The 27,571-nt window shown below is 37.1% G+C and overlaps 1 protein-coding gene across 1 annotated transcript in view; it reads right to left on the bottom strand.

Moving 5' to 3' along the window:
- trim62.1 (tripartite motif containing 62, tandem duplicate 1) overlaps nucleotides 1–27,571 on the bottom strand; it is a 60,529-nt gene that overhangs the window by 20,908 nt on the left and 12,050 nt on the right. The window contains exon 3 of the mRNA XM_033966708.2: nucleotides 444–539. Coding sequence (XP_033822599.1) covers nucleotides 444–539 — 96 coding nt within the window. The remainder of the gene's footprint in view (nucleotides 1–443; nucleotides 540–27,571) is intronic.

The following is a 27,571-nucleotide window of genomic DNA, read 5'->3' as shown; positions in this document are numbered from 1 at the left end:
TCTGATCACTAAGATAGTAAAGAGATTTTGACCATCTCTGTAGAAGATTAGATCTGCCTTTATAAAAATACAATAATAAGGTCATTTTGATGTAAGGTTGTCAAAACAAAAGCATCAATACCCAGATACGAATGAATATTAAAACTTGTGTAAAAAATAGATACTCATTTCACCAAGTATTGATAAAAAAAGACCTTTCCTGAATAATTTTGCAATACTATAACTATATTACTATATTAACTATATTTGAAAAGCTACTATTAATTGTATTGTATTGTATTCTACTGTCTAAAAGAGTTTTATTAAATTATCATTGTGGTACAGAGCGAAACTGACCAAAATACAGGCTGAAATTTCAGTATCCTGACAACATTATTCTCCCTCCCTCTCCCTGTGATATATATAGCAGTGTTTATACATAGATGTGTTAAGTGTTGTGGTACCTTGGTCTCGGTGAGCTGTCTCTGGAGGAGCTGCAGGGCTTCGGTGTGGCCCTTCTCACTGTCCTGAAGAGAGGCCAGCTGCTCCTTCATCTCCCTCTGCAACACAAGCAGCACAAGCACCGCACGTCAGCACCAGCATGAGAAATACTGGGAGTTATACAGGGAAAGGGGAAAACAGGATACAGGAAAGAGTGTTGAGGAAATTATAATGATGATAATATTATAGTTAGTGAGAGTACCGGTAAATATTTCACTGAGTCAGGTCTTGTTGGTATTTCTGACACAGGCCAAAGAAATATCCAAATAGCCAAATTATAAAAGGCAACACACACAAAACCTATAGAAAATATTATAAAAGATGTGATTCTTAAACCAAATTCAAAAGAGAAGACAGCAAAAGAAAAGCTAATTTTGGAAAATAAATACTTTTACTGTTAAACTTGACTTTGGTCAACACAAGGCTTAAGGAAGTATGTAAAGTATGTAATATCATGTTATTATAATAGTAGTAGCTTCCCAAGATGGAGGTAATTGCAAAGTTATTTTTTCCATTTCAGACCGTATGGCAAAAATTATTTAAAGCCAAGTTTGTTGATTATTGTCCTCCTTGAACTGTCAGCCTGTTATAATTGTTAATATAACGACCACATTCAATACATGACAGATGGAACAATCATTTTTAGGGGTCAAAATTTATCGTGGTTTCTATGCACTAGTGGGAATTTTTTCTTTTTTTGCAATATGATAAGGTTGAATTATGAACTTCTGTGACTCATTATAAACACAAACTATACTTACATGTTGCATTCTGTCATTTATTTATCTATTGCAGCTCATATTATTAACTATATTGTAGATTAAGAATATGTTTTTGTGGATAATTCTGTTCTATGGTTTAGTCTATATTTACTTCTGTAATATATCGCACCTCTAATTTTTTTTATCACTATGACTATGCCTACTGAACTATGTCAAGAATAGAAGAAAACATAGTTCGAACTTCTAACTCATAAAAAATAGCATATAATGAATGCCACTTGCAATGCCAAATTAGAGGCTAAAAGAAGGACCAATTAAACAGATAATGCAATCGGCAACAACAGTACTATTGTATGTTGTATATTTCTCTAAAACACGGCACATATATAGAGTGGATCTGGTCTGAAAGCAGCACAAACACAGTGTTGTCTGGGAGGACAGAAATCTGGGTCGGACTCTGATCTTCAGTGGAGTGAATGAAACACGACCAGCAGCACCTCAGCTCCCCACGGCCTGGACACTCTGCACCATCTCACACCTACGTCATTCTGACATTTTTAATACAAATTTGTTTTAATTAAGCACATTTACAAGTACAGGTTTCAAAAAATTGTATTGTGATTTTTCTGACAAGTGTTGTGATTCCCATTAGATTTGCAATACACTTTTAAAAAGTACAGTTCTGTTCAGAGTGCACATTGTAAACATCTCCAGGAGTATTAACATTTCACAGACGACTGAAATATGAACTAAAACTAATACAAGAATCATATTCATTTCAGAACATGTTTGTGGAGGTCTAAACTACAGGTACAAGATTTTTCAATAAAAAGCCAGCATATTTTGTTCTTTGCAGGGAACATTCCATTATCTAATCTAATACCATCTTAAATTGTGATTTAAATTTGAGTGCGATGCATTGAGCAGCCTTAGCGAATGTAATTTGGTTAAAGTCAGTTTATGAACTCTTTGTATTGGAATAATGAAAGTGTCCGAGTCTGTCAAGGCTTAAAATCAGTGCTGGTGTCTGAATTTGCTGCAAGACATCGGAAACAAAATGAAAATTGCAATTTGAGTGGTTGCAATATTCTCCATAAACACCGATTATGTCTTTTCCCTTTTAAACCTGCTAACCCTGTAGTGAGCCCTATACAAACATGTTCATAAATGCATGAGGTTTGTGAAAGATTTGAATCTTCTGTCAAATGTTTATGCTCATGTAAAATGTGGACTTTGAACAGAATCCTACTAGAAAAATCAGATAATCGAGTAATGCTTGTCAAAATTGTTCAGCCTTACAAAGTTTGCATTCATTTATTTTCATCATGCGTTGAAGTTACTCTCACATTATTTTACATTAAAATATAAACATATTTGACCTGTCAGAACCAGCCTTGTTAATCTGCATTTATTTGCCAACAGCAGCAAAACAAACAGCACGAACATAAAGCTGTCAAACTTTCCTCTACATGGTAACCTTCTCTGGAGTGAAACTGGCCTACCCCCCCGGTGTCTCTAGTCTACAGTATGTGGGTGTGTAGTGACCCCTGCCCCTCTACAGACAGGCGCACACCACTGCACTGAGGCGTGGGTCCATCATTAACATGTGGAGTCACGCTCGTCTCTGTAACACAGTGTTTCTCCCCTCTCTCCCTCTCTCTGCCTTGATAAGAAACAGGAGAATCTTGAACATTGTGTATGTTTATGTAAAGTGAACTCCTGGCTAGGCAGGCGATACATGTTGAAAGTAGGGATGGGCTATGGAGAAAAAGAATTGCTTATTTTTGATTGATCCCGATTTTTGATATACACACAAATTTACAGGTACAAGTATTCACCAATGTAATAAAATGCATAAAAACATAACATTTTCAGTGAAGCAGCGATCCAAGAGCTTTGACTTGAATTTATACATTTGAATCTTTGTGGATATTAATATTATGAGCTTTGTGTGACTTGGTAATGCATGTACAGGAAGCATACTAGAACTGGATTTTACATGCATAACACGGGGGTGGGAATAATTAAGTATTACTTCATCCCACACAGGAAAGAGTCTATAGAGTCTAAAGACATTTATGTGATACATTCAAAGTGTATTCATGCATTTTTTTTTTTAAGTTTGAAAAATGATCAATTTGATAATAACACTTCAAAGTTGATAAGAAGGTCTTGGAAAATACTTTGCAAATAGTATTGTCGCTAGATTTACCATTTACGCTTTACAGTCAGGATTCATAACACAGCACATATAAAAACATCCAAGAAATGTAACTTTGAGAGCACATTGACATAACCGCTGCTAAACTCATAAGAGTCACATGGATTTCAGAATAGGTTTGTAGAGGCTTAAACCAGGAACTAATTTCCTCGTCATTTCCAACACATCAACTTTGAGGTAATTTTTCCAATTATAAACCCACCAGAATGCCACTGTAAAGTTATAACCTGGGTTGTTTGTTTCACCTGTCAATGGTCACTGTTATGTTTAACTGGAGTGTACTTCATAGAGTCAGGGTTCACCATTTTGTGGCAGTGATTGAAGCCAGCTGGATGATACGCTCATAAAATCAAATGGTAACTGGTCACATTTTTATATAGTGCTTTTCCACATCAAGAAACCACTCACCCATCCAGACGTGTTCCATTGATGACCGATAAAGTAAAACTGATAATACACTTTGAATAAACCTGAGTATTGAAATGTAAAACTTTGTATTATTTTATTATTTGTTTTAGTTTATAGGCCTACATGTGGCTAAAGCAGAAAATATAATATATATGAAGCCTTATAAATCTGACATTTACAAATATGAAGTAAAAGTATTGGGCTGTAGCGGCTCATAAGCTCAATATAAACAAACTCAAAGCAGCCACTGTATAATGTGAATATAGACGATAAATAAAAGGCCAGTGGAGAGGGGCAAACACAGACAGTCCTGCACACAGTCCATCTGCATTGGGTTGTTTAGTGAAACATATTTTCATCTTTTTAAAATGTATTTATTTCTTTTGAGCAGATTAATGAACACAAGAAGTTAGTACACATGTATTCAGTATATTTAATGCACATTTCACTTATTTTTCTTATTTAATCTTGAAAAGGAGTTGGAAGAAGACAATTTATTTAATCCTTCCCCTTCCTTTCTAAGTATCAGATTAAATTATCAATGAAATATTTTATTATTGGAATTATTGGTGTGACCTCATTATTGATATTATCGTCCAGTGACTGATATTATTTTGCTGTACTAACAAACAAATTGTGATCAAATTGAAATCATGCTCTGGATCTGAGAAATTCAGTAAGAGCAGAGTGATGGATTTGATTTGGTGCTTTCAGAAGACAAAGTGGGAGCAGGTTAGAGCAGGGCAGCTTAACGTAAAAGCCTCTGTAAATGAAGCATTAACTGTGTAATAAATCCTTCAGCCGCTTTAGATACATTTGGACATTTGCATTTGGCCTTTGCTCGGAGACATTAAGGGCAAAGTGAGGCTTCAAAAATAAATCTCTAGAGACAAGAGTGAAATAAGTATTTATACTGTGGCATTTTTAGAGCTCTTTTTATTTTATAGGTAGATGCCTTATCCAGACAGTTTAAGACCCATGAGACAAAACAAATCATTTCTCAACATCACAACAAAAACTGAAGGTTTAACGTTAGTTCCTCGATATAACTGCATTACCAGATTTTGAAACCGCAGAAGGAGGAAATATTAAATTAACAACTTCCTATCGCTCTGAAATCCTCTGGCACAATGATATTCACATACATGCATTTTAGGCAGGCACACAGATTTAGAACAGCACTTTATATTTTATTAATAAATGCAGATGGTGCACAGTGGTCTGATCTTGTCACAAAATGTTTCTTTAACTTTACGGGGAAAAACAGAACAGACTCATTTGCAAGAAAAAGGTCAGGTATCCCCAGTTTAATCCATAGCAATTTTGTGGATTTTAAATGAATGTAGTGACAGTTGACCTAAAATATTTGAAAGGTAAAATTATACAAAATGCATATATTTAAAATCACCATTTCCATTTTTTGTGAGCATTTATTTTGAATCAACAACAAACACAGGCTAATTCTTTAGATACCATGAGATGCAGTGAAAAAGCCTGTAGGAAGACATGCAGGTCACTTTATTACTTCTGACGATGCACCATTTTGTTACAGAAAAAAGAAGTTTGTGGTTAAACTTTTGCCGCTGCTGCGAGCGATATTATGCGGCGGCTCGATCAGGATTTAAAGGGATTTATTGGCTTCAAACCGCCGTCCCTGATGAGCGGCAACATGCAGAGTCACAGTGTGAATAATAAAGAAGCACGGCACACTCAGAGGCTCCAGTGATGTGAGGAGAAGAGGATACTTGTGACTATAGGGAAAAAGGCAACGCGAGTACAGAAACGGGAGATTTATAGAAAAAGACATTTGCTAAACCATTTTTAAAAAGCGGACTATGTAGCTTTTCTGATGGAGGGTCTGCTACCTGCTTCTCGTCATGGAAATGGTATAGGTTTGCCTGGAATGTCTCACAGTATGGCATTAAAATTATCCATTTCCATAAAGACAAGCAGGTGATGCCACTGAAAGCTAAGTTACAGGTCAGATCTGTGGAGAGAAATAAAAAACCTAAATGAATAAACGCAGACAAGCAATTAATCAATAATTACTATACTGACTAATCTTTCAGTATATGTTATTCAGCTATTTGTCTACTGCATCTCATGGTTTTTAACAATACTGTAAATTTAGAATATGTTTTTGTGAGGATAATCAATTAATTTTAATATTATCGTTTACCGTACATATTTTCTTCAGCAATGTGTCATATTTCAACGTTTGTTATTGTGACAGGCCTAGACACTACACCAGAAAAGTTACATAGTGCAATGAGGTTCTTAATCAAACCTTAAGGCACATAGCTAGTATTCACATGCATGTATTTGTTTAGGTTGGTGCATAGTTCAGTGTTTTCAGACGACAAAGTGACCAACAACATGTAGTCAATCCACTCATCCCATGCAGCATATTCATGGATTTCAGCTTGCTGTTATATGCAACATTTTGAAGACTTTTTCCCAATTCAAAGATATATAGTTTTAAATTGTTAATTGCTATGGGGAGAGTCCTTTTCCCATGGGTAGTACAGCACGCAGCAATTTCTTACAAGTTTGTCATCGATAAAATGTTTGTGACCAAATCAGGCCTGCTCCAACTATTGGCTATGGCAGAACAACTAGTAACTTGTGTTTTTTTATTTGTGTTAGTGATTATTAGTTGTAGTATTAGTAGAAGTATAGCAGCAGCAGTAGTATTAGTTGAAATTAAAAGCACTTGTGATGCACTTGTAGCAGTATGGCACCTTGAATGAATGCAATACATTTTTCTTATTTTTACATAAAGTATTGTTATAGGTGTAAATATTTTGATATCCAAACAACTTCTGAGATACTGTATGGATACTATGCAGTGACATCATGCTGGGGGTGTTCTACATGTATAGGATGGTGGAATGTTCAGCAGTTACCATGGTGACACAATGCACACATTAGCAAACACTGTCAAAGACGTTTTAAGGTGTCTGAGAATTTAAGACAAAATAAAACATGGATTAAAACAGCACATTTTCAGGATCAACACGAGCGTTCAAGGTCCGGTTTAGGAGTTGGATTTTCAACAAAATTGTGAGAGTGACGAACTGAAAACTGTTTGTTAATGCTAGTCACTGTAATTTTATGTATGAGAGACTTTTTTAATAGTAAAAATCATCTAAAAAAATCATCTCATTCCTGTTTCTAGTGAGTCAATTCTTTATGATTGTGTTAAAATAAAGCTCTGATTTAAGTCCAACTTGAGTAACAGAGATTCAGACAGAGACAGGGCCTTCAGTTCACACTCCCAGGGAACCATAATCAGCTGCAAATTATTAATACAGTACTTAATATTTCTGCATTAAACACATAGTACTATTACTCCTCTCTCTCCACACCTGCAGAGTGGAGGCCACTGACACACTATAAACTGTAAATGATTTTCTCAAGGACAGAACAGTTCAACCTTCATCGCCGTGGAGACACATTTCTCTCGCAGCGCAGAACAGTTTAGTAAACAGGCCATTACAGGCAGCCACTAAGAGCTTTATGGGCCGGTGGTAATATGGCATCACGACAGGAGCGCAGACTGCATCTATAGGGACGCGGAGATAAATAGGGTTCAAGGCTGCAGCAGTGTGGGGTATTAAAATCTGAAGTGGGTGTCCAAGATGGAGGCTATAAAAAAAAAAAGTGTACTGTAATGAAACCTTGGTAGAAACAACATTACAGTGCGTCTATAGCGAGGCTTCTCACCGGGTTTAATAGAGAACAACACATGACCTCTATTTTAGCTTCCCTTCACTGGCTGCCTGTGAGTTTTAGAATTGATTTTAAGATTTTAATGATGACTTTTAAAGCTTGTTTACATCTTGCACCAAGTTATATTTCAGAACTTTTAAACCTTTTACGAGCCCTTCTGCAGCCTTAGATCCTCGGACGAAGACTGATGCACCTGTCTGAGATGAGGCTTGTACCGTCAATATCATCTTTTAAATCACTTTCTTAAAAATAGAAGACATTTCATAAAAAGGCCATGATAAAAGTGAGTTCTATGTGTAGATCTTTTCTTTGTGTTTCTCTATTTTGTGTTTTATCTTCTGGGTGTGTACTGTGTTTTTTACTTTGTTAACTCAACTTTTTTAAAAGGTGGTATATAAATAAAGATTATCATTATTATTTATTATTACCATTGGTAGTGATGGTAGATGTAGCAGTAGTAGTACTATATTGAGTGAAGAATAATCAGAGAATTTGTCTTGAGTTGAGCATAAAGTTTCCCAAAGTGGTTACAGTTAAACAGATCAGTGAAGTTACCAAAATGTAAAACTTTAAAATGTCAAATGACAAGTTGTAGCCCCAATATCCATTTTTTGCTTACATTTGCAACATCAGGTGACTCTACCAGACAGGACAGGTCTGTGAAGAACACTCCTTATCCAAGCATGGCACAAAACCAACTAGAGCTTCCTCAATATTTATTATAAGTTGTGTCTGCCTTTCTTCAGTCTGTCAATCCAATCAAACCAGCTTATTCATGCAAGGTGAGAAAAGTGTCTGGCCCAAGGACACAAATATGCCAGTCAATAGCATCATATGAATAATGAATAATATTACTGTTAATCTGCAGTCTGTAGATTTAGTGGTAGGCCTGTCAAAAAACCAATGCAACAATCACTTATGGGGGTCGATATTTATTGTGGGTACTTTTTCTTTGTAGTAGTGGAAAAAGTTTGGTTAGTTTTCTATACTATAAGATTTGACCTGTAGAGTGTTGAATTATGAACTTCTACTTAAGTGTTATATTCTTTTATTTGTTCTGTTATACTGTACATGTAGAATACTTTTTTTTTTTATATAATCATGCGTTATGATTGGGTTTCAATATTATCGTTTATCATCCATTTACTTCAGCACTTCAAAATGTGTTATTGTGACAGGCCTATTCTACACAAAATGACTTGTTGTATTATAAGAAACATGAAAAATCTAAATGCTGAGTTGATTGGAGCTTCCAGTTGCTTGGACAAAGAGGAAAACAATCAGCGAATTGCTTTGTTTGTGGCTATATTTAGAATATTTACAGCGTGTTCCGCTATTCAAGACCGCTTTAGTGCCAATCAAATGACTTCAAAAGAACAAGCTAGCAAAAACCAAATTGCATTACTTTCTAAAAAACAAACTGAATTACAAAGACTACACACGGGTCATAGTCAGTGTTATAAGTAATGGGGTCACACTTCCAACAGTGTTTTCCTCCATGTGGCAGCAGTGAACTCTCAGGGGAAATAGCAAAGTGCAGTGTAAGGACTGAGGAGCAGAGCCACATGTGCTCAGTGTCGTGTCAGCAGACTGAGACTCTCCAGAGGGTACCGGAGGGGGGAGCTGTCCTGTCCCGCTGCCTGTGAGGGCTTTGGGGGGAGTGGGAGAGAGGAGTAGGGGCAGATGGGAGTGAAGACTGGAGGATAGAGATGCTCCCTTTAAGGCGAAAATCTGGGTTAAGAGTAGGGCGGCACGAGTCTTTATTTTCCCTACTCTCTGTATGTTTTATTTACATAGAGAAGACATCTAATATCTGAAAAAAAAAAATAAAAAATGGAATTAAGTAGAAATAAAAAAGGTAAATAACTATACCTTTTAAAAATATTTATATAAGTAGCCACCGTTTATTGTGTCATTTAAATTTTTTAGTATTTACTACACAGTTCTCCTCTATGTTTCTAAAATGTAGAGAGTAGTTATAAAATAAATAAATTTAAAAAAATCACAGGGTCTTTCCAAGCTTTTGATTGGTGTTGCTTAAATATATGCTGCCAGTGAAAAGTTTGGACAAACATATTGACGACTTCAAATATATGTAGTAAAATATGCAGAATTAGGTAGTAAAGGAAAGAAGGTTAAATAACTCTACTAAATATTTTTCAACAAAGCCAAGGGTTGTTACTTTGAGGTTTTGAATATAAAATATGAAAGTTGTTTAACTTTATTTCTTTGCTACATAATTCCATGCAAAAATAAAGAAAAAAAAAAACATTGAAATTGATAGTGTAGCATTTAGTACAGAGTTAAAAAAAAAAGAAAAATTTAAATGTCGGATTAAAAAATGATAATAATAAATAAATACAACATTTTAGTTATTATGTCACATGAAGAACTATCAGTGTTATGGGGATATGTGTTACTGCATTAACCAATATCAACTCATTTGGTCAAGTCTTTTACAAATACCATCCAAATCCTTCTTTATTTCTGAACCCTGTAAATGAAGAGGAAGGGCATCTGGTGCAAAAATACTCTTTACTTCATAATGAGCTTAAACAGTCCCATATACGACTTGGCTATTTGGCTCTGTAGGTCTATAAAAAGTTCTAAATATGTCACAATAAGACCAAGGTTCTCCATCTCACAAAAATGCCCTGTTTTTAAATGAATGTGTTAAATATGGGTGATTTTATTCATGATTTTCTGTATTAAGTCCAAAATTGGCCTAGATTTTGTCCTGGATTTGCACATCGCATATTGCACCATTTTCTGATATCGTGCTGCCCTATTTCTAACTAACAACTTTGCCAAAGATAGACAGCAATGTGCATAGAAATGACTCTAAATTTTGCAAAAATTTAAATCTAGCAAGAACCAACAAACATCGCCCATCTGATCAGAGAAGTGGTGCTCTACTTTGTGTTTTGTTTAATAAGTAGAACAACTGCTGATCATCAACCGCAGAGCCATACGAATTCATTATAATTGTCACTTTGTGCGAAAAATCCAACAACAAGATTATTAACAAATGATTTCAAATGTCAAGCACTAAGAACATTTATTCAGCGGAGTCATTTTCTGAAAGTTGGACAAAAGCCGATCTGTAACAAGCAATGGTTGTTGATGACTTTGTGAATTCATTTACTGTGATATTTGACGAACTGATTAACCTTTTATAGTTAGGAGTATTAGCTGGAAAATAAGTAATTGAATGTTGTTGTTTTTTTTGCAGCAGTGATTATTTGTAAAACTTTATTTGTCCCGCGAATGTCTAGTACAATTGAAAGTCATAGATCACTTACTGTATAAAGAAGTGAAGTACGTGAGTGTGACGTCACCCATAGCAGTTATAGGGGCGAATTTGGGGCCGAGATCCATATTGGTCACTCCGACCGCGAGTATCCTAGCGACCAAAGAGCCAATCTAGAGCCAAGCTGTTGAAGGTAACGCCCCTTCCCACCTGCACCACTGGTTAAGTAGGGAGCGGGCGCTTAGCAACACTGTCAATCAAACCTGTTTCTAATGCTAGTGAGAGTGACTTTGGGGAAAGAAGGAGGCCGTTTTGTGTCTTATCAATGTTCTTACCATGAGTTACGGACACAATAGTGAAATACAAATACCAGGATCGTACAGAACAAGTTAATACAAACATTTTAAGATCAAAAGGATGAGCCTGACAGCACTTACAGACAGAGGGGTAACAGTTTTCTAATGTAAAGTGATTTGGAGCCAGAGTCAGTGGAGCCCAAAGTGCGCTCATGATCACTTCCTAACTGGAACGCGGCTGCTAGCAGGTTAGCTGTGTTATATATACAGTCTATGCTTGCATCCAGAAAATCAGCCTCCACTTGTGATGAAAAACTCTTCGTATGAAAACAACGACAAGCAAATCCCATTCCCCTCCACAGCTCTTACACAAATGAGCACAGATGAGTGGGACATGGTTGGTGTTCTAAATGCAGGCCATGTCACGTAAATGATAAATGCTCAGAGGCTTCTGCTCTGTTCCTCCAGACAGCAAGGACACTCAAGCAAATGTAGTCCACAACAGAAGAACATTGCATGGGGCGGAAATATTTTTTATCCTATTGAAAAAAAGTGGTGCAATTTGCTCCTTTGCAGAATTGTGCAAAAGTTTGTGAGGTGTAATATATATAGTTTTTGTTTTAAAGGTTCTATATTGCAAAACATTGACTCTTGTGAGCTTTAAGCCGTTTTATATTATTATCTCATCAAAAACATACCCAGTTGCATTTTGTTTACATCTCCAAAGCTCAAAATGCTCTGTTCCACCTTGTGATGTCATGAAAAAGTAGTTTTCAAGGTAACAGCCTCTTTTACCTTTAGTTCAGTAGGCATTAGAAATTCTAGGTCTGAAATCATCCAAATGATTCTAGTAAAGCTGTATGGAGTTTAAATACACAATAGAGCACTTCTTGTTTTGGCACATGACATCACAAGGTGGAACAGAGCGTTTTCTGTTTGAGAGAAGAATTCAGCCTAAATATACTTGTTGTGTGATTTGTTAGTGATGAGGAAACAATATAATAATATACCGTAATATGGGCCCTTTAAATCTGTATTTAAGCTTCCTGTATTGGCGACATTTTGAGGACAATTTACCATTCAAATGATGTAAATTTATTGTTACTTGCCATGGCAACTGTACTAATTTTTCATCATTCTGAAATCCATGGAGATATTCAGTACTATTCAAAGAGTTTAGCTTATATATATACACACACACACACACATTTTGAGGAATTTTTCCATTCAAAAGAAACTTGCTTTCATCATTCTGGGCCCATGGATAGAGATCCAGTTGCTTGGTGGTATGTTGGTATGTCAGATGCCCTTCCTTTTCAAAGGGAAGACGCTTAAACAACCAGATTCGGAAGGAGCATTTATGATCCGATATTATATTAACTTTACAGTGCCTCAAGACTCAAGATCGGAGTAACTTTATTCCTCCACTTGACACATTATATAAATATTCTCCAAAAACTTTTACACATCACTACCGCCTTTAAATCAGGATCAGAGATTGTTGTCAGACCAAGGTCAGTAGAAGTCTTGAAGTGTAATGCGTCCAGCAGCTTTCTCTGTCAGTCTGATCGTTTCCATGGCAGCAGAGGACAGAGGACAGAGCGCTTAAAAGAGCTGGGGGCTTGTGTTTGGCACCGAGGAGGAAATGTGAGCAGAGAGAGCCGATAAGAGCAGAGACGCTTTGACATGCAGCACACAACTTCATTATCTGCTGCACTGTACCAACTGTGTTACAGTTTCAGTGTTACAGATGGTACAGATGCTAATTCTATTATTAGAGTTGTAGTAAGAAGTTAAACTACAAGTCCAGAATGTTGACTTCAGGTTAACTTAAAGAGGGCGTATTAACTGCCAACACATTTTTAGACCACCATGTTACCGTTCATTGTTTTGAAAATGCTTAATTTCGCTGAAAACATCATATTAACATGTTTAATAAGTTTCAGTTAGCTCCCCAAATAAGTCACTCAGTTTTCGGCATCAGAAAGTTTAATTTGTCCCTGGTTATGCTTGGAGATTTCATAAATGGATACTGGCAGGGCAATGTTAAGACAAAATATTAGGAGAAGCTGGATATGTTTACATACACACTGATGTTGTTAGACCTTTAAAATTATTTAAATGCCATGCAAGTTGCAAAATCAAATTTTTGTAACCCAAGAAATCAGATTACTCAGATTTTGCTGCTTACATGTAATTTTAACAATCTTATAATTTAAGTGTACAAGTAACTGCTTTTTTAACGCAAAGGAGACCTAGCATGACCACAAACTCACCTTAAAAATGGGTAAATAAATATATATCTTGAAACTTGGATGAATGTTGCTCCTTTCTGAACCATTTAGACAGAAGTAAACCAAAAATTATGATGTATAAACTTGATTCAGACTTAAAACATCAATTTGGCTTCAAGTTACTTTGGAATTGCACACAGTAAAAAGTTACCAGTTCCTTGAAATTCTCTGCAGCAGCCTGAGCCTTTTAGCTGACAAGGCTCAAAATTAACCTCTTGTTTTAATTAAAGTGGTCTTGTTGATGAGAAAATAAGTGCTGTTTCTGCAGTGATTATACACCAAGCCTCATAATTTAACTTTATAGTAATTAATGACCTGATTTGCTCCGTTTAATGCTACATGTTTACATTAAATGACTTTAATCTAATTTGCATAAACCTAATGGGCACATAACAAAAAACAATAGCCGCTCTGTAGTGTAAGAAAAACAAAGTCAATGAAAATCTACACGAAATAAAACAAGGCTTAAGAAAACTGAAAAAAAACCCACATTACTTCTTCTAGTAATGCTGACGACGTGAAATAAAAAAAACAAAACAAACAAACTATGATTTCTGTTCAACTCACTTTTATGTGACAGATCACACTATGCCAGGTCAAATAACTGTTTCAACTTTGCACTCTTATATACCGTAAATTTCGGATTATAAGCCGCTACTTTTTTTCCACGCTTTGAACCCTGCGGCTTTTACAGCAGTGCGGCTTATATATGGAATTTTACTGGATAACGGACCCTGGGGGGCGCTCTCTAGCTGTAGACGTAAAAGTGAGACAGACGTGGGGAAAGATTCTGCTCTGAAGAATTCACTAGTTTTGATTTTGAACGATCATTTTGCGCATCATGAAATGGATATGATGCAGTTTTTAAGATAAAGAAACAGAAAGGAAACAGAGCAGGGGTCGGCCTTTAACACGCAAAGAGCCATTTGGACCCACTTTCCACATAAAATAAAACACTGGGAGCCGCAAATACTTTTTGACATCTAAAATGAAGATAACACTGTATAATAACAATAATGTAACGGAATAATGTAGGTTTTACTTTCACGGACAAGCCTTCTATACGTGGCAGATAAATATGGCAAAAACAACTTAAGTGCATTAAAAAAATACAACTCACCAAACCGCTGCATCATGCATCGCGCTGATTATGTGATTATGTCTACTCTACTCCGCAGTTTCTTTAAAAAAACAACAACAAAAAAACTCGTAGCGTATCGTTTAATCCCAGGTGCTTATTCTCCATGTGCCAAAGCAGTTTTGAAGGTTTCATTGCCTTATTTGCTTTTCCCGTATGTTACGCAGAGCGAACTCTGTGCGTGAGTCACCTGCAGCGACAAACCCAGATTTTAAGTAGGCATTGTCTGTTAAATTTATCTTTCTTTTTCTTGGAGGTCGTAGTCTCTTCTTCTGGCTCCTCAGTTGTCCTTTTCCCCTTTGTTAAAAAGATCTACAAAGACTTTTGTTTTGGCTCATTTTCACTCGCTTGTGGCTCTACTTTTGTGCGTCGTGTCTGATGTGTTATACGTGATACGTCACCGCGGAGACAAGAGCAGATAATAAACTTGCTACTACATCAAATAGATTTCTGTGGCGATTTCCAGCAGGATTTTCATGATACATCTACAGACGAGCTTATTAGTGTGTCATTAGGGACGGGCCAAAGTTGCTCCTGACCCCTGTGCGCACAACGTCTGAAAATCAGGGCTCTTTACGCAGGACTGTGAGCTGTGTCTGTGTTAGTTCCCAAGCCACGCAGAGCCGCAGTATGAGGCGGAAAGAGGCGCATACGGCTCCGGAGCCGCGAGTTGCCGACCCCTGAAATAGAGCCACTGCACGTAAGCTCGACATCAATGAATCCAACTTGGTCAATGTAAAAAGACGACAAAAGTTTTCAGAGGAAATAAAAGCAGATTTTCCGTGTTGGTGCAGCTTTATTTTCTAAACCTGCAGATGTGTTCATCCCGTGTTGTTGTCGTGTTGGTGCCAATTTTCAGGCACAGTTTTAAAAAAAGCGTGTCGGTGCACCGTCTTTCTGTGTAAATGTCTCATGTTACAATATGAAAACCTGCGGCTTTTATTCAGGTGCGGCTTATATATGTACAAAATTGATTTTCTCTTCAAATTTAGCTGGTGCGGCTTATATCAAGGTGCGCTCTGTAGTCCGAAATTTACGGTACACTCACCTGAAGGATTATTAGGAACACCGGTTCAATTTCTCCTTAATGCAATTATCTAATCAACCAATCACATGGCATTTGCTTCAATGCATTTAGGGGTGTGGTCCTGGTCAAGACAATCTCCTGAACTCCAAACAGAATGTCAGAATGGGAAAGAAAGGTGATTTAAGCAATTTTGAGCGTGGCATGGTTGTTGGTGCCAGACGGGTATTTCACAATCTGCTCAGTTACTGGGATTTTCACGCACAACCATTTCTAGGGTTTACAAAGAATGGTGTGAAAAGGGAAAAACATCCAGTATGCGGCAGTCCTGTGGGCAAAAATGCCTTGTTGATTCTAGATGTCAGAGGAGAATGGGCCGAGTGATTCAAGCTGATAGAAGAGAGACGTTGACTGAAATAACCACCCGTTACAACCGAGGAATGCAGCAAAGCATTTGTGAAGCAAATGTGATACAACAGCAGAAGATCCCACCGGGTACCACTCATCTCCACTACAAATAGGAAAAAGAGGCTACAATTTGCACAAGCTCACCAAAATTGGACAGTTGAAGACTGGAAAAATGTTGCCTGGTCTGATGAGTCTCGATTTCTGTTGAGACATTCAAATGGTAGAGTCAGAATTTGGCGTAAACAGAATGAGAACATGGATCCATCATGCCTTGTTGCCACTGTGCAGGCTGGTGGTGGTGGTGTAATGGTGTGGGGGATGTTTTCTTGGCACACTTTAGGTCCCTTAGTGCCAATTGGGCATCGTTTAAATGCCACGGGCTACCTGAACATTGTTTCTGACCATGTCCATCCCTTCATGACCACCATGTACCCATCCTCTGATGGCTACTTCCAGCAGGATAATGCACCATGTCATAAAGCTCGAATCATTTCAAATTGGTTTCTTGAACATGACAATGAGTTCACTGTACTACAATGGCCCCCACAGTCACCAGATCTCAACCCGATAGAGCATCTTTGGGATGTGGTGGAACGGGAGCTTCGTGCCCTGGATGTGCATCCCACAAATCTCCATCAACTGCAAGATGCTCCTATCAATATGGACCAACATTTCTAAAGAACGCTTTCAGCACCTTGTTGAATCAATGCCACGTAGAATTAAGGCGAAAGGGGGTCAAACACCGTGTTAGTATGGTGTTCCTTCAGGTGAGTGTATAGCTTAAATATACTTCACAATTTTATACTTGTACATATACAAATCCATGTATTTGAGCCGTATTTGACGCCTTATTTGCCATTTTTACCACTTTAAAGAGGGACTATTTTGCAAAGATAAGAGTTGTCTACCATGTTTTACCATTGTTCCCTCACCAAAAACATGCCTGAAGAGGTTTTAGATATCATTCATGCACGCTTCATAATTCAGCAATTTCTCCGAGGCCCTATTCAAACCCTCCTTATGGTTAGCTGTAAGACTCTGTCCAAAGCTCAGCCCACAAACCTACGTCAGCCATGCTCCCACATGACAATTCTCCATAAATATACAGAAGCATGATACTTTTATATCAGAATGTGTGAGCTACTGTGTACGAGTAATTTCCCCTGTGGATCAAAAGTTTGTCTATGTTCAACTGATTGACTGCCAAATATTTCCCCACATAAGTTGTTTGGAATGAGTCATGTCAGCAGAGAATTGCAAAGTCCACATAGTTCATCAATAGACAACTGTTGAAAGTAATTAGGCTTCCAGGACATTAAAATGTGCTCTTATTCAGAGCCAACTCCAACTGCTGCTGCTCCTGCTGCTGTTGTGAGGAGCCCTGAGGGACAGGGAAGCTGTGCCATTTGCTCTGCAGCCACCTCCAGCAGCAACCGCTCAAAAAACTAAATTTAAATGAAAAACATAAAATTAAACAGGATTTGTTCTCCTTAACAAACCGGGTTGGGGCAAGACTGTTAATTAAGAATAATCACACAATAGTATGTGATAGACTTCAGACTTGACTAAACTAAGAACTCTTTATTTAAAATTTGGTTGCAAAATTCAGTAGATTAATGATTTGTCACACCTCTTGTGGCTATTCAGGGCTTTCAGCTTCCTGTTATGCATCAATTTGAGGAGTTTTTCCCTTTCAGAAGATAAAAATTGTTAATGACTACTGGCAAGAGTCCCAATGTCTTTTCCAAAACAATCTGTTGGTCAAGAGCAGAAACAAAGACATTTTTTACACACTATAATACGTTTTTCATTTTGGGTTCTCAAACAAAAGCATGAACTACAGATGGCAGCATTCAAGCTCATCTCAGACCCATTATCGATATCCACATTAACAAATAATGGGGGAAAATTTAGAGGTTAACGCAGAGCAGTGGAGAGGTTAAGCACTCAGTTGGCTTTGCAGCAGCAAGAGCAACCTTTGGGATTGAAATGAAATACAGTTTGTTGGATAGTTATGGCACTGTACTGTTTAGAAAAAGCGCACAGATAAAGGGTTAGTGTAGTTATCAACCACGTCACAAATGCAAATTTTGAAGCACGGTGCTTCGCTGCAGAGAAATATTGCGATAAACAAGAATATTGAAACTACTTAATGCCACAAATTAAGATTTAAATAATGCAAGATATTCACAGTGAACCATTTTAAACAGGCTGTTTCATTAAAAGACAAGAGCTGCAACAAATAAACAGCAGAATGTACCAATAATTAGCTATAAAAGAGGCTAATTCACCCATCTACAGCTAAAGTCTTATAATATTACAAAAAAAAAATGCCCCAAATCTCCACCTTTTGCCAAGAAAAAGTACTCACGATACATACTGAGGCCCAAAATATATTGTTCCAGCTTTTGTATATTGAATGATAAGTTGATATAGTAATTATCATGACAGGCCAACCAACAAAATTCCAAAATAAAAAATGGAAAATGGAGTTCACACAAATATAAAAATCTTAGCACATTTTTGTGGCATGAATGTTGCTAACTCCTCTGGCACACAGTGGAGCGATAACTGTTCTTTACCCCTTCTGCGCTAATAATTGGTACGAATCGGAGCCATTCATGTTCATAGCCTTGACCACTAAACACTTCCAAACGCTGTGTAACACTCAGATGACTACATTTCTCTACAAACAAAACAATTTCCAGGAAGAACATTGCAGAGCTTTCTGGTTAATCCCATTATGTCACTGAGGTTAGTAACTTTATTTTGGACACAAGGTAAACATAATATACCCCGTAGAGATAGGGGTTGATGAATAGCTTCATTATCAAGGATTCAAAGGGTGAAGAATGCTTGGTGCATATATTGTCCTGACCAATCCATCAGTGACACTGGCACAGATCAAGTCATCCGTTTATAATACAAAACCAGGTTGTACGAAATCAGTGGAAAAAACAAAGCAACAAAAGGCATAACGCTATATAAAAAATAAAGATGTACTATCATTTCAACGCTGAATTATGAGACACTTCCATTGAATGCACATTATGTAGATTCATGGCAGTCACACAGACACAGTGAGAATAACAAGCAGGTTCGTTGGCCTTGTATTTGTCTTAGTCACTACAGCTGGAGGCCCCTCTCCCAGAGCTGCTGATGCACACGCTCTACCGACAAGACAACTCCTACCAGCCTCCACGTGTAACCAAATAGGGCTGGGCGCTATCACAAATAATGAATCGTGGTGTTTTTTTCCCCCCTCATTATGAAATATCATAATTATCAATTTGGAATTTATCTTGCCACATTAAAAAACAAAAAAAGTCTCACTGTTAATTTCGGGAACATAATACACAATTTAATCAAGATATTTTTGTCCGTTTTGAAAAACTGACCTTCATTAAAAGAAGAGATATCATGCAAAATATTAGCTTTTTACTATGTTAAACTAAGAATTATGAACTGTTGTTAAAAGAGGGTGATGCTTAGGCTGATGTAGCGTTAAGGCATCATTCTTGCAGCAAACAACACAAATAAAATGTAAATTATCTATTCATGTGGTGGGTTAAAGACCAGAAAAAAGCATCATTTGTCTATTTTAACTTAGCATAACTAAGTGTAGTTTTTTTGTTTTGCTTTGTTTTATTTTCTGGCCGTATAGGGTCAGACCAGTAGTCAGTAGTGAGATGGGACTGAAGAGTGAGAGGTGATATTCAGAAAATAGTTAAAGCCAAGTCCAGTAAAGTATATTTGTCCCATTAGCCGTAGTACTAAACTACTTTGGCTACTCTAACTACCCTCCAACAAATAGCATTGAAAACATAGTACATTGCTATGGCTTATAATACCAAGATATGTTTGTTGCTGCTAAATCCAGTGTGCTTTGCAATAATCTGCATACAGAGTTGTTATGGCTGTGACAAAAGCTATTCAAAAATTGCAAACAAAAAAGGCAAAAGGAGAATGCGTCTGTGTTGCTATAATTTGTGTTGATGCCCAGGGCTCATGTAAACACAAGGAGACGCCAAGGTTTTGTTTACACTGTGGGGAAGACGACGCTGACACCAAAATGGCACATTAGTCACTGAATAATTGCCTTTAACAGCAAGAAAATAACAGGAATTTAGGCAGAACAGTGCAACTCAATACAAATTGTGACATGAGCAATTCTATACCAAAGACAATCGCATATTAGAAAAGACATAGCAAATCATTAGAAACAATAGAATCTAAACCAACAAACCAACCCAAATGTTTAAAACCACAGTATGTAACCTTTTGTTGCCAAAAAATAAAAGCATGTTTTTTCATTATGAATATTTTTCTTCCACCGAAAAATAGAAAAACATGTGCACTTACTCAAACATGACTCTTATTTTGCCTGGAAGAGGGCCTCTTCTATGGAAATGTTGTTCCTAAGACTGATATTCCACAGCATGGCATAAACCTCATCTATCTCAATGTAGAATGTTACGAAGTATGTTTTAATTTACTATCTCCATGGAATCCTGCAGTTGACTTTCCACCTCCAGAGAGACCATTATCTCACTGATTAATGGTCACTTACAATAAAGTTTTACTACGATGATCAAATGGAAACTTCATAAAAAGAAAAACAAAAATCATTAGTCCACTTTTGAAAACTCTTTTGTTCATTTTTTAAAACTATCACCTGCCAATTTGTACCATTGTTGATCAAATAGTTTATCACTGTCTTTGTAATAGGACTTCTACAAAGATGAATGAGTCGAATAACACAAACTTTAAAAAGGTGTTTTGCCAGTCTGTCAATACATAATTTGAAAAAGACGACAGATGGTGCTGCTTTTTGATTAAATGTAGATTGAACAAAACAATCTTATAATACCGTAAATTTCGGACTACAGAGCGCACCTTGATATAAGCCGCACCAGCTAAATTTGAAGAGAAAATCAATTTTGTACATATATAAGCCGCACCTGAATAAAAGCCGCAGGTTTTCATATTGTAACATGAGATATTTACACAGAAAGACGGTGCACCGACACGCTTTTTTTAAACTGTGCCTGAAAATTGGCACCAACACGACATCAACACGGGATGAACACATCTGCAGGTTTAGAAAATAAAGCTGCACCAACACGGAAAATCTGCTTTTATTTCCTCTGAAAACTTTTGTCGTCTTTTTACATTGACCAAGTTGGATTCATTGATGTCGAGCTTACGTGCAGTGGCTCTATTTCAGGGGTCGGCAACTCGCGGCTCCGGAGCCGTATGCGCCTCTTTCCGCCTCATACTGCGGCTCTGCGTGGCTTGGGAACTGACAGACACAGCTCACAGTCCTGCGTAAAGAGCCCTGATTTTCAGACGCTGTGCGCACAGGGGTCAGGAGCAACTTTGGCCCGTCCCTAATGACACACTAATAAGCTCGTCCGTAGATGTATCATGAAAATCCTGCTGGAAATCGCCACAGAAATCTATTTGATGTAGTAGCAAAAGTACATTATCTGCTCTTGTCTCCGCGGTGACGTATCACGTATAACACATCAGACATGTCGCCCAAAAGTAGAGCCACAAGCGAGTGAAAATGAGCCAAAACAAAAGTCTTTGGAGAGCTTTTAACAAAGGGGAAAAGGACAACTGAGGAGCCAGAAGAAGAGACTACGACCTCCAAGAAAAAGAAAGATAAATTTAACAGACAATGCCTACTTAAAATCTGGGTTTGTCGCTACAGGTGACTCACGCACAGAGTCCGCTCTGCGTAACATACGGGAAAAGCAAATAAGGCAATGAAACCTTCAAAACTGCTTTGGCACATGGAGAATAAGCACCTGGGATTAAACGATACGCTACGAGTTTTTTTGTTGTTGTTTTTTTAAAGAAACTGCGGAGTAGAGTAGACATAATCACATAATCAGCGCGATGCATGATGCAGCGGTTTGGTGAGTTGTATTTTTTTATGCACTTAAGTTGTTTTTGCCATATTTATCTGCCACGTGTAGAAGGCTTGTCCGTGAAAGTAAAACCTACATTATTCCGTTACATTATTGTTGTTATTATACAGTGTTATCTTCATTTTAGATGTCAAAAAGTATTTGCGGCTCCCAGTGTTTTATTTTATGTGGAAAGTGGGTCCAAATGGCTCTTTGCGTGTTAAAGGCCGACCCCTGCTCTGTTTCCTTTCTGTTTCTTTATCTTAAAAACTGCATCATATCCATTTCATGATGCGCAAAATGATCGTTCAAAATCAAAACTAGTGAATTCTTCAGAGCAGAATCTTTCCCCACGTCTGTCTCACTTTTACGTTTACAGCTAGAGAGCGCCCCCCAGGGGCCGTTATCCAGTAAAATTCCATATATAAGCCGCACTGCTGTAAAAGCCGCAGGGTTCAAAGCGTGGAAAAAAAGTAGCGGCTTATAATCCGAAATTTACGGTAGATCTTACTTTGAGTCGTCGGGAAAGACACAGTGCCTGACAATGTATAAATAGGATGAATGCCAAATGAACGTGCAATACTCCTCACAGCCTAACCCAAGCCTCAAGGAAAGAAAGTCCCCTTAAGTACCATCTCTGTTGTACTGTTTCACTCTAGCTGTCACAAATAGACTTGTATTTCACCTGCCACTTGATTATGGACTTTTGGCACTATATTATACAACATACACTGTAAATCTAGTCTGGTAAACGACACATTTCTGGACCAGTTTGAAAGTTGCTCCGTAAGCGTTTTAATGTTGTATTTCACACACTGCAGATATTAGCTTTTGTAGATTCAGAAGACTGGTACAGAATAAGCAATAAGTAATCCAGAACGTAACATACATTAAACATAAAGCTAGTAGACCAATATATAGTTGGCTGATTTCTGGAGTTTTTAGTGTATTGACTCTCGGCATTAAATCTCCAGCACTGGCCGATATTTTGTTTTGGCCCATTTCCTCCCTAAAAATACACACACAGCTTTATATTAACACTTTAAAACGAAGCAATAATTGCACAAAACATGACAACACAGGTCTCTTATAGATTTGAGGATAAAAAAGGGCTTAGTGGGAGTTTGTAGTAAATTTGAATGACTTAATTTAGACAAAAAAATCTAAATTGGCCCTACATATCAGCCCCAAAATATCGGCAGAATTTATCGGCCGTTGGTTGCTCTCTATTCTAAATAATCGGTATCGTCATTAGCCATGAAAAAAAACATATTCGTCTCTAGTAAAGACTTTTAAAAAACAGAAAACAATGCCTCTAAAGGTTGTTTTTTTCAGGAGGTAAATGTTCTCCATGTGTGTAGTGGGATCCAGTCCAGGTGAAGAACTGGATTAGAAACTAACCATCAGTTCTCTAACCTTGATTTATAAATTTAAACCCATTTAGTCTAGTTTTTAAGTAAATAAACAAAAAAAACAAAAAAAAAATTGTATATAATTGTATGTAATTGTAATCTAGTGGTGATACGGTGATAAAAATCAAATAATGAGCTCAGCCCTGAGACGATCTTCTATTCTGGCCAAAACAACATAAAACAACAAACATTCATCATTTCCCAGTATAAAACTCTGATTGAGAAACAGATGGATTTAACCACTCACAGTGCAGTACGATGTAGGATGACTTATGATCTTGCTCCTAGAAAATCATTTACATATACATTTTGATATAAATGACCTCCATATTAAATTGCAGAAGTATTCCCCCATCTAACACACTTCTAACTGAATCATCTACAGAGAAACAAAAGAATTACAAGAGATTACAGCTCAAACACGGCCCCCAGAACAATGGACTGTAATCTGTCTCAACTCCCCGGCTAATCAACCAATGTATGCTTAGCGGAGCTGGTATGAGGGCTGCTGGAGGGAGGCTGCACCACTAACCGAATATTACACTGACAAAGTTATACAAAGGATTGGCTCACCGATCTTTATTAATAAGATCTGAGCTGTTTGAGACAGTCAATTTCAGGAAATAGTCACTTCAGATTTGCCTCTTTGTTGAGATGGTGATTATTTAAAAAGATGAAACTAGGGATGGCCAGTATAAATACAAATAAATATGACTTTCAGTTTTAATTTTATGAACATGAACTAGAAAGACTAGTCTGTGCCATTCCACACATAAAATGGAGCCAAATGTATCACTGTAAAGCAGGGGCGTCAGACTGTTACAATAGGCATTTTCAGTTGGAAACTTGTAGTGCAGCCCACCAAGATGATTTGTACCCAAAATCTGGTGCAACACCCCTGCTCTAAAGTCTGAGCCCTTGTTAGTAAAAGCATGTGGTTTGGAGCAGAGGACTGGCTGTTACATAGTCCTATGCTGATCATCGATGATGATCAATGCATCATCTTAGGGCTATGTAACAGCCAATCCTCTTGTTTCTTATTGGGGTGTTATATGAGGTGTTAAATTAAACTTAAATTCAATAAAAAATAAAACTTGTCATCCAATATCTGTGTCACAGCCTCTGTTGTGCCATATTTTTACTAATAACTGTTTCTGTTTTTGGAAGTGGCCCGGATGCCCTAGGGCCCAGTGGATCTGCCTGTCTAAAAAGGGACCTGCCTCCTGTGCTGTCGCTGCTCTTGTGGCTCTACTCCACCTACCCACGCCATCAACCAATTGTCACAACTTTAGCATTTTAGCACAATTTGCACATTTTTTTTTGTAAATTATTGAATAAATGATTGAATAAATGAGAGCTTAAGACTTGGACAGTTGTCAAACCACCTTTCTTTGTTGCGGTGACATCTGCTTTACACTGTGGGTGTGACCTTTAATGTAAAAATGAGGATCTAAGCTTGTACCAAAATATGTCAAATTTATGCACTGCTGAGTTTACAAAGTAAAACTTGAAGCTCCATTCAACAGATTATTCAAATGGTTTTCCAGTGGTACCTGTAGAAGTTTCACATATTGTGCATGTTTTAAAATAGATGAGAGCAGCCCAGGAGAATGACATGGCAGTGGACATTTAACACTGTTCACGAACAAGTTTTTAGCATTTATGTATCTCTTTATAAATCCCTAGCAACTCCAAGATGTCAGATAATGCTACAGTACACAATATCACCAAGGTTGGATATGAACTCAATCAAAACTGAAGACAAGACATGACAGTGGAACTAAAACTATTTTGTTAGTTTTGGCATCGTCTTAATAAAGATCCAAATGTTTAACCACGGCACATTCCATGTTTTCTCTATTCAAATGTTTTACTGGTGAATTGGTGCTGCCAAACCAGTCACTCCCTGTACTACACTCCTATGACTATTCATATAAGTATTTCAGCTTACTGTTACATGCAACATTTTGAGAACTTTTCTCCATTCAAAAGATTTAGTTTTAAATTGTTAATCGCTATGGCAACAGTCCTAATTTTTCATCATTCTTGGACCCATGGATAATGAGTTGAATTCTGGCAGCTCCTGTGTGCTTCACTAATGGTGTCGTCCCGAATACATTCAATCACAATGAATCATGGCTGTGACACTGTGTGGGAGGTGACGAATTAACACTGAGGCAACACATCATTTGTGATTGGAGCTTCCTATTCTGCAGTTTTTGTTTTTTGTGTGTGGTTTTAAACAAGTAAGATTTATTTGAGACATGGATTTGAAGTAAAGTACCGTAGTTGCTAAGATTTGGGATATTTCCAACTATCCCTATGATTACAAGTGGTAATGTTTCAAATGATTTTACTTGTGTGTTCATAAATGTACTTTAATATATTTGGCCGTCTCGACATATTCACCGTATTCACCTCACTCCAGAAGTTGCTGTGGGGTCAGGCTGTATTATTTTGAATGGGGCTGCCGATCTTGACAGCAAATAAAAACTATATGGACACAAATCAAACTACCTTACAGCAAAACCTTTCTCAAATTCTGCATTGGAATGAATGGGATTCCCACATAACCGGAAGCGCCACCACAAAGAAAGTGCGGTTCAGTAGTATTTAGTAGTATTTAGAGGCAAAAGTGGGCGGAGTTGTATAAGATCAATGTATTACAATTAATTTTGTTGCTGTTAAACCCATTTAATATTGCATTTAGAGAAATCTATAGGGACTGTGAATTAACCTAAGCTATAGACACTGTTATCAGATGTTGTTGTATCCAGTTTAATTTCTGTTAATTTGGGCAATTATAAATGCTTCACAGAGTCAAGGAATAAGATGCTATTCACATGCCATTTTTTCATTTTTTTCAATTTCAAAAACAAGGATGACGAGTAGATTTTGAAGGGAACATATGGACAGTCGGTTCCGTGCAGGAGACCTAAATAAACACCTCTAATGCACAACAGATGCCTCAACATCTGACTCACTTAAGTTAAGCTCCAGCCAAAGTAATCATGTAAACACTAAACTGGCCAGTCAAAACCACATGCTCCGACAATACTTTAAAAAGAGGTGTGGGTCTGGAACTATTTCCGTCTCCCTGGTTTCAGATAGGCGTGACTGATATTCATTTTTGTCCGATCAGAAATGCATGTCGGTTCGGGTCAAAATAAACATGGTGGAACAGAACTGAGAAACAGCGTCATTTCTAATAATCAATTATCAACTTGTGTCTTTTTAATGAAGAGGTCTACAGCCTATCCTCTGTCAGTTAAAGTATTGGGTTTGGAGCAGCAGTGTTCAGACTTTGGAAGAAGAAACTAGATTTTTTTGTGTTAAATGGCACTATTTAAAAGTCTGTCTTGTTTATGTTCACAAAATCAATACTGAAAGCCATTTTTTTAATCAAAGTGGAGCTTGATCTATGTGGGGGGAAAAAAAAAAATCATTAGAAGTAGACCAAAGGTTTATACACAGGTCTAGTGGTGCTGCAGAATGTTACTGCTGCCACATAGCATGTGCAGAGTAATGGGTTTTGCCCAAGTTGTGTGATAAATTAGCCAAACAAGTCAAGGTTACAATAGACATTTATGGGCAGTTACTCATATGACTAATGATTGCCCCTGTCATGATAATGTGTTTTGAAGTGCGACATATTGCTAAAGTCAATATTAAGGATAAATGATAATATTGAAACCAAATAATAAAGCAGAACTATTCGCAAAAAAGTATTCTAAATGTACGATATTGTTAAATATTGTTAACCTGTATAGAAAGAAATAAGAAGCTGTAAGAAATAGCAGAATGCATCACTTAAGAATTGAGTTGTAGAAGGCTGAGTTAACAATTAAAATTACTCAAACTAAATACACTGGTCCCTCGTTTTTCACGGGGGTTACATTCCAAAAATAACCCGCAATAGGCGAAATCCGCAAAGTATCAGCTTTATTTTTTACAATTACTCTATATGTTTTGCAGCTGTAAAACTCCTCACCACACACTTTACACACTTTTCTCACACAGACATTAACATTTTCTCACATTTATTTCTTGTGTAATTAATTAATTAATAGTGACTCACATGTATTTCACAGTTACACTGTAAAAAAGTGTATAGAATTGCACTGGAAAAATCTGCGAAACAGCGATACTGCAAAGGGTATATACGATATAGCGAGGAACCACTTTACTTATCATATTGCATGAAAAAACATTTTCCCACTACTACAAAGAAAAAGTAAAGTACCTGCAATAAATATTGGTCCCCAAAAATA

Source organism: Periophthalmus magnuspinnatus, chromosome 5, assembly GCF_009829125.3.
Source record: "Periophthalmus magnuspinnatus isolate fPerMag1 chromosome 5, fPerMag1.2.pri, whole genome shotgun sequence".
NCBI lineage: Eukaryota > Metazoa > Chordata > Actinopteri > Gobiiformes > Gobiidae > Periophthalmus > Periophthalmus magnuspinnatus.
The sequence above is the reverse complement of the archived record's forward strand: the minus strand, read 5'-3'. Positions and strand labels throughout refer to the sequence as shown.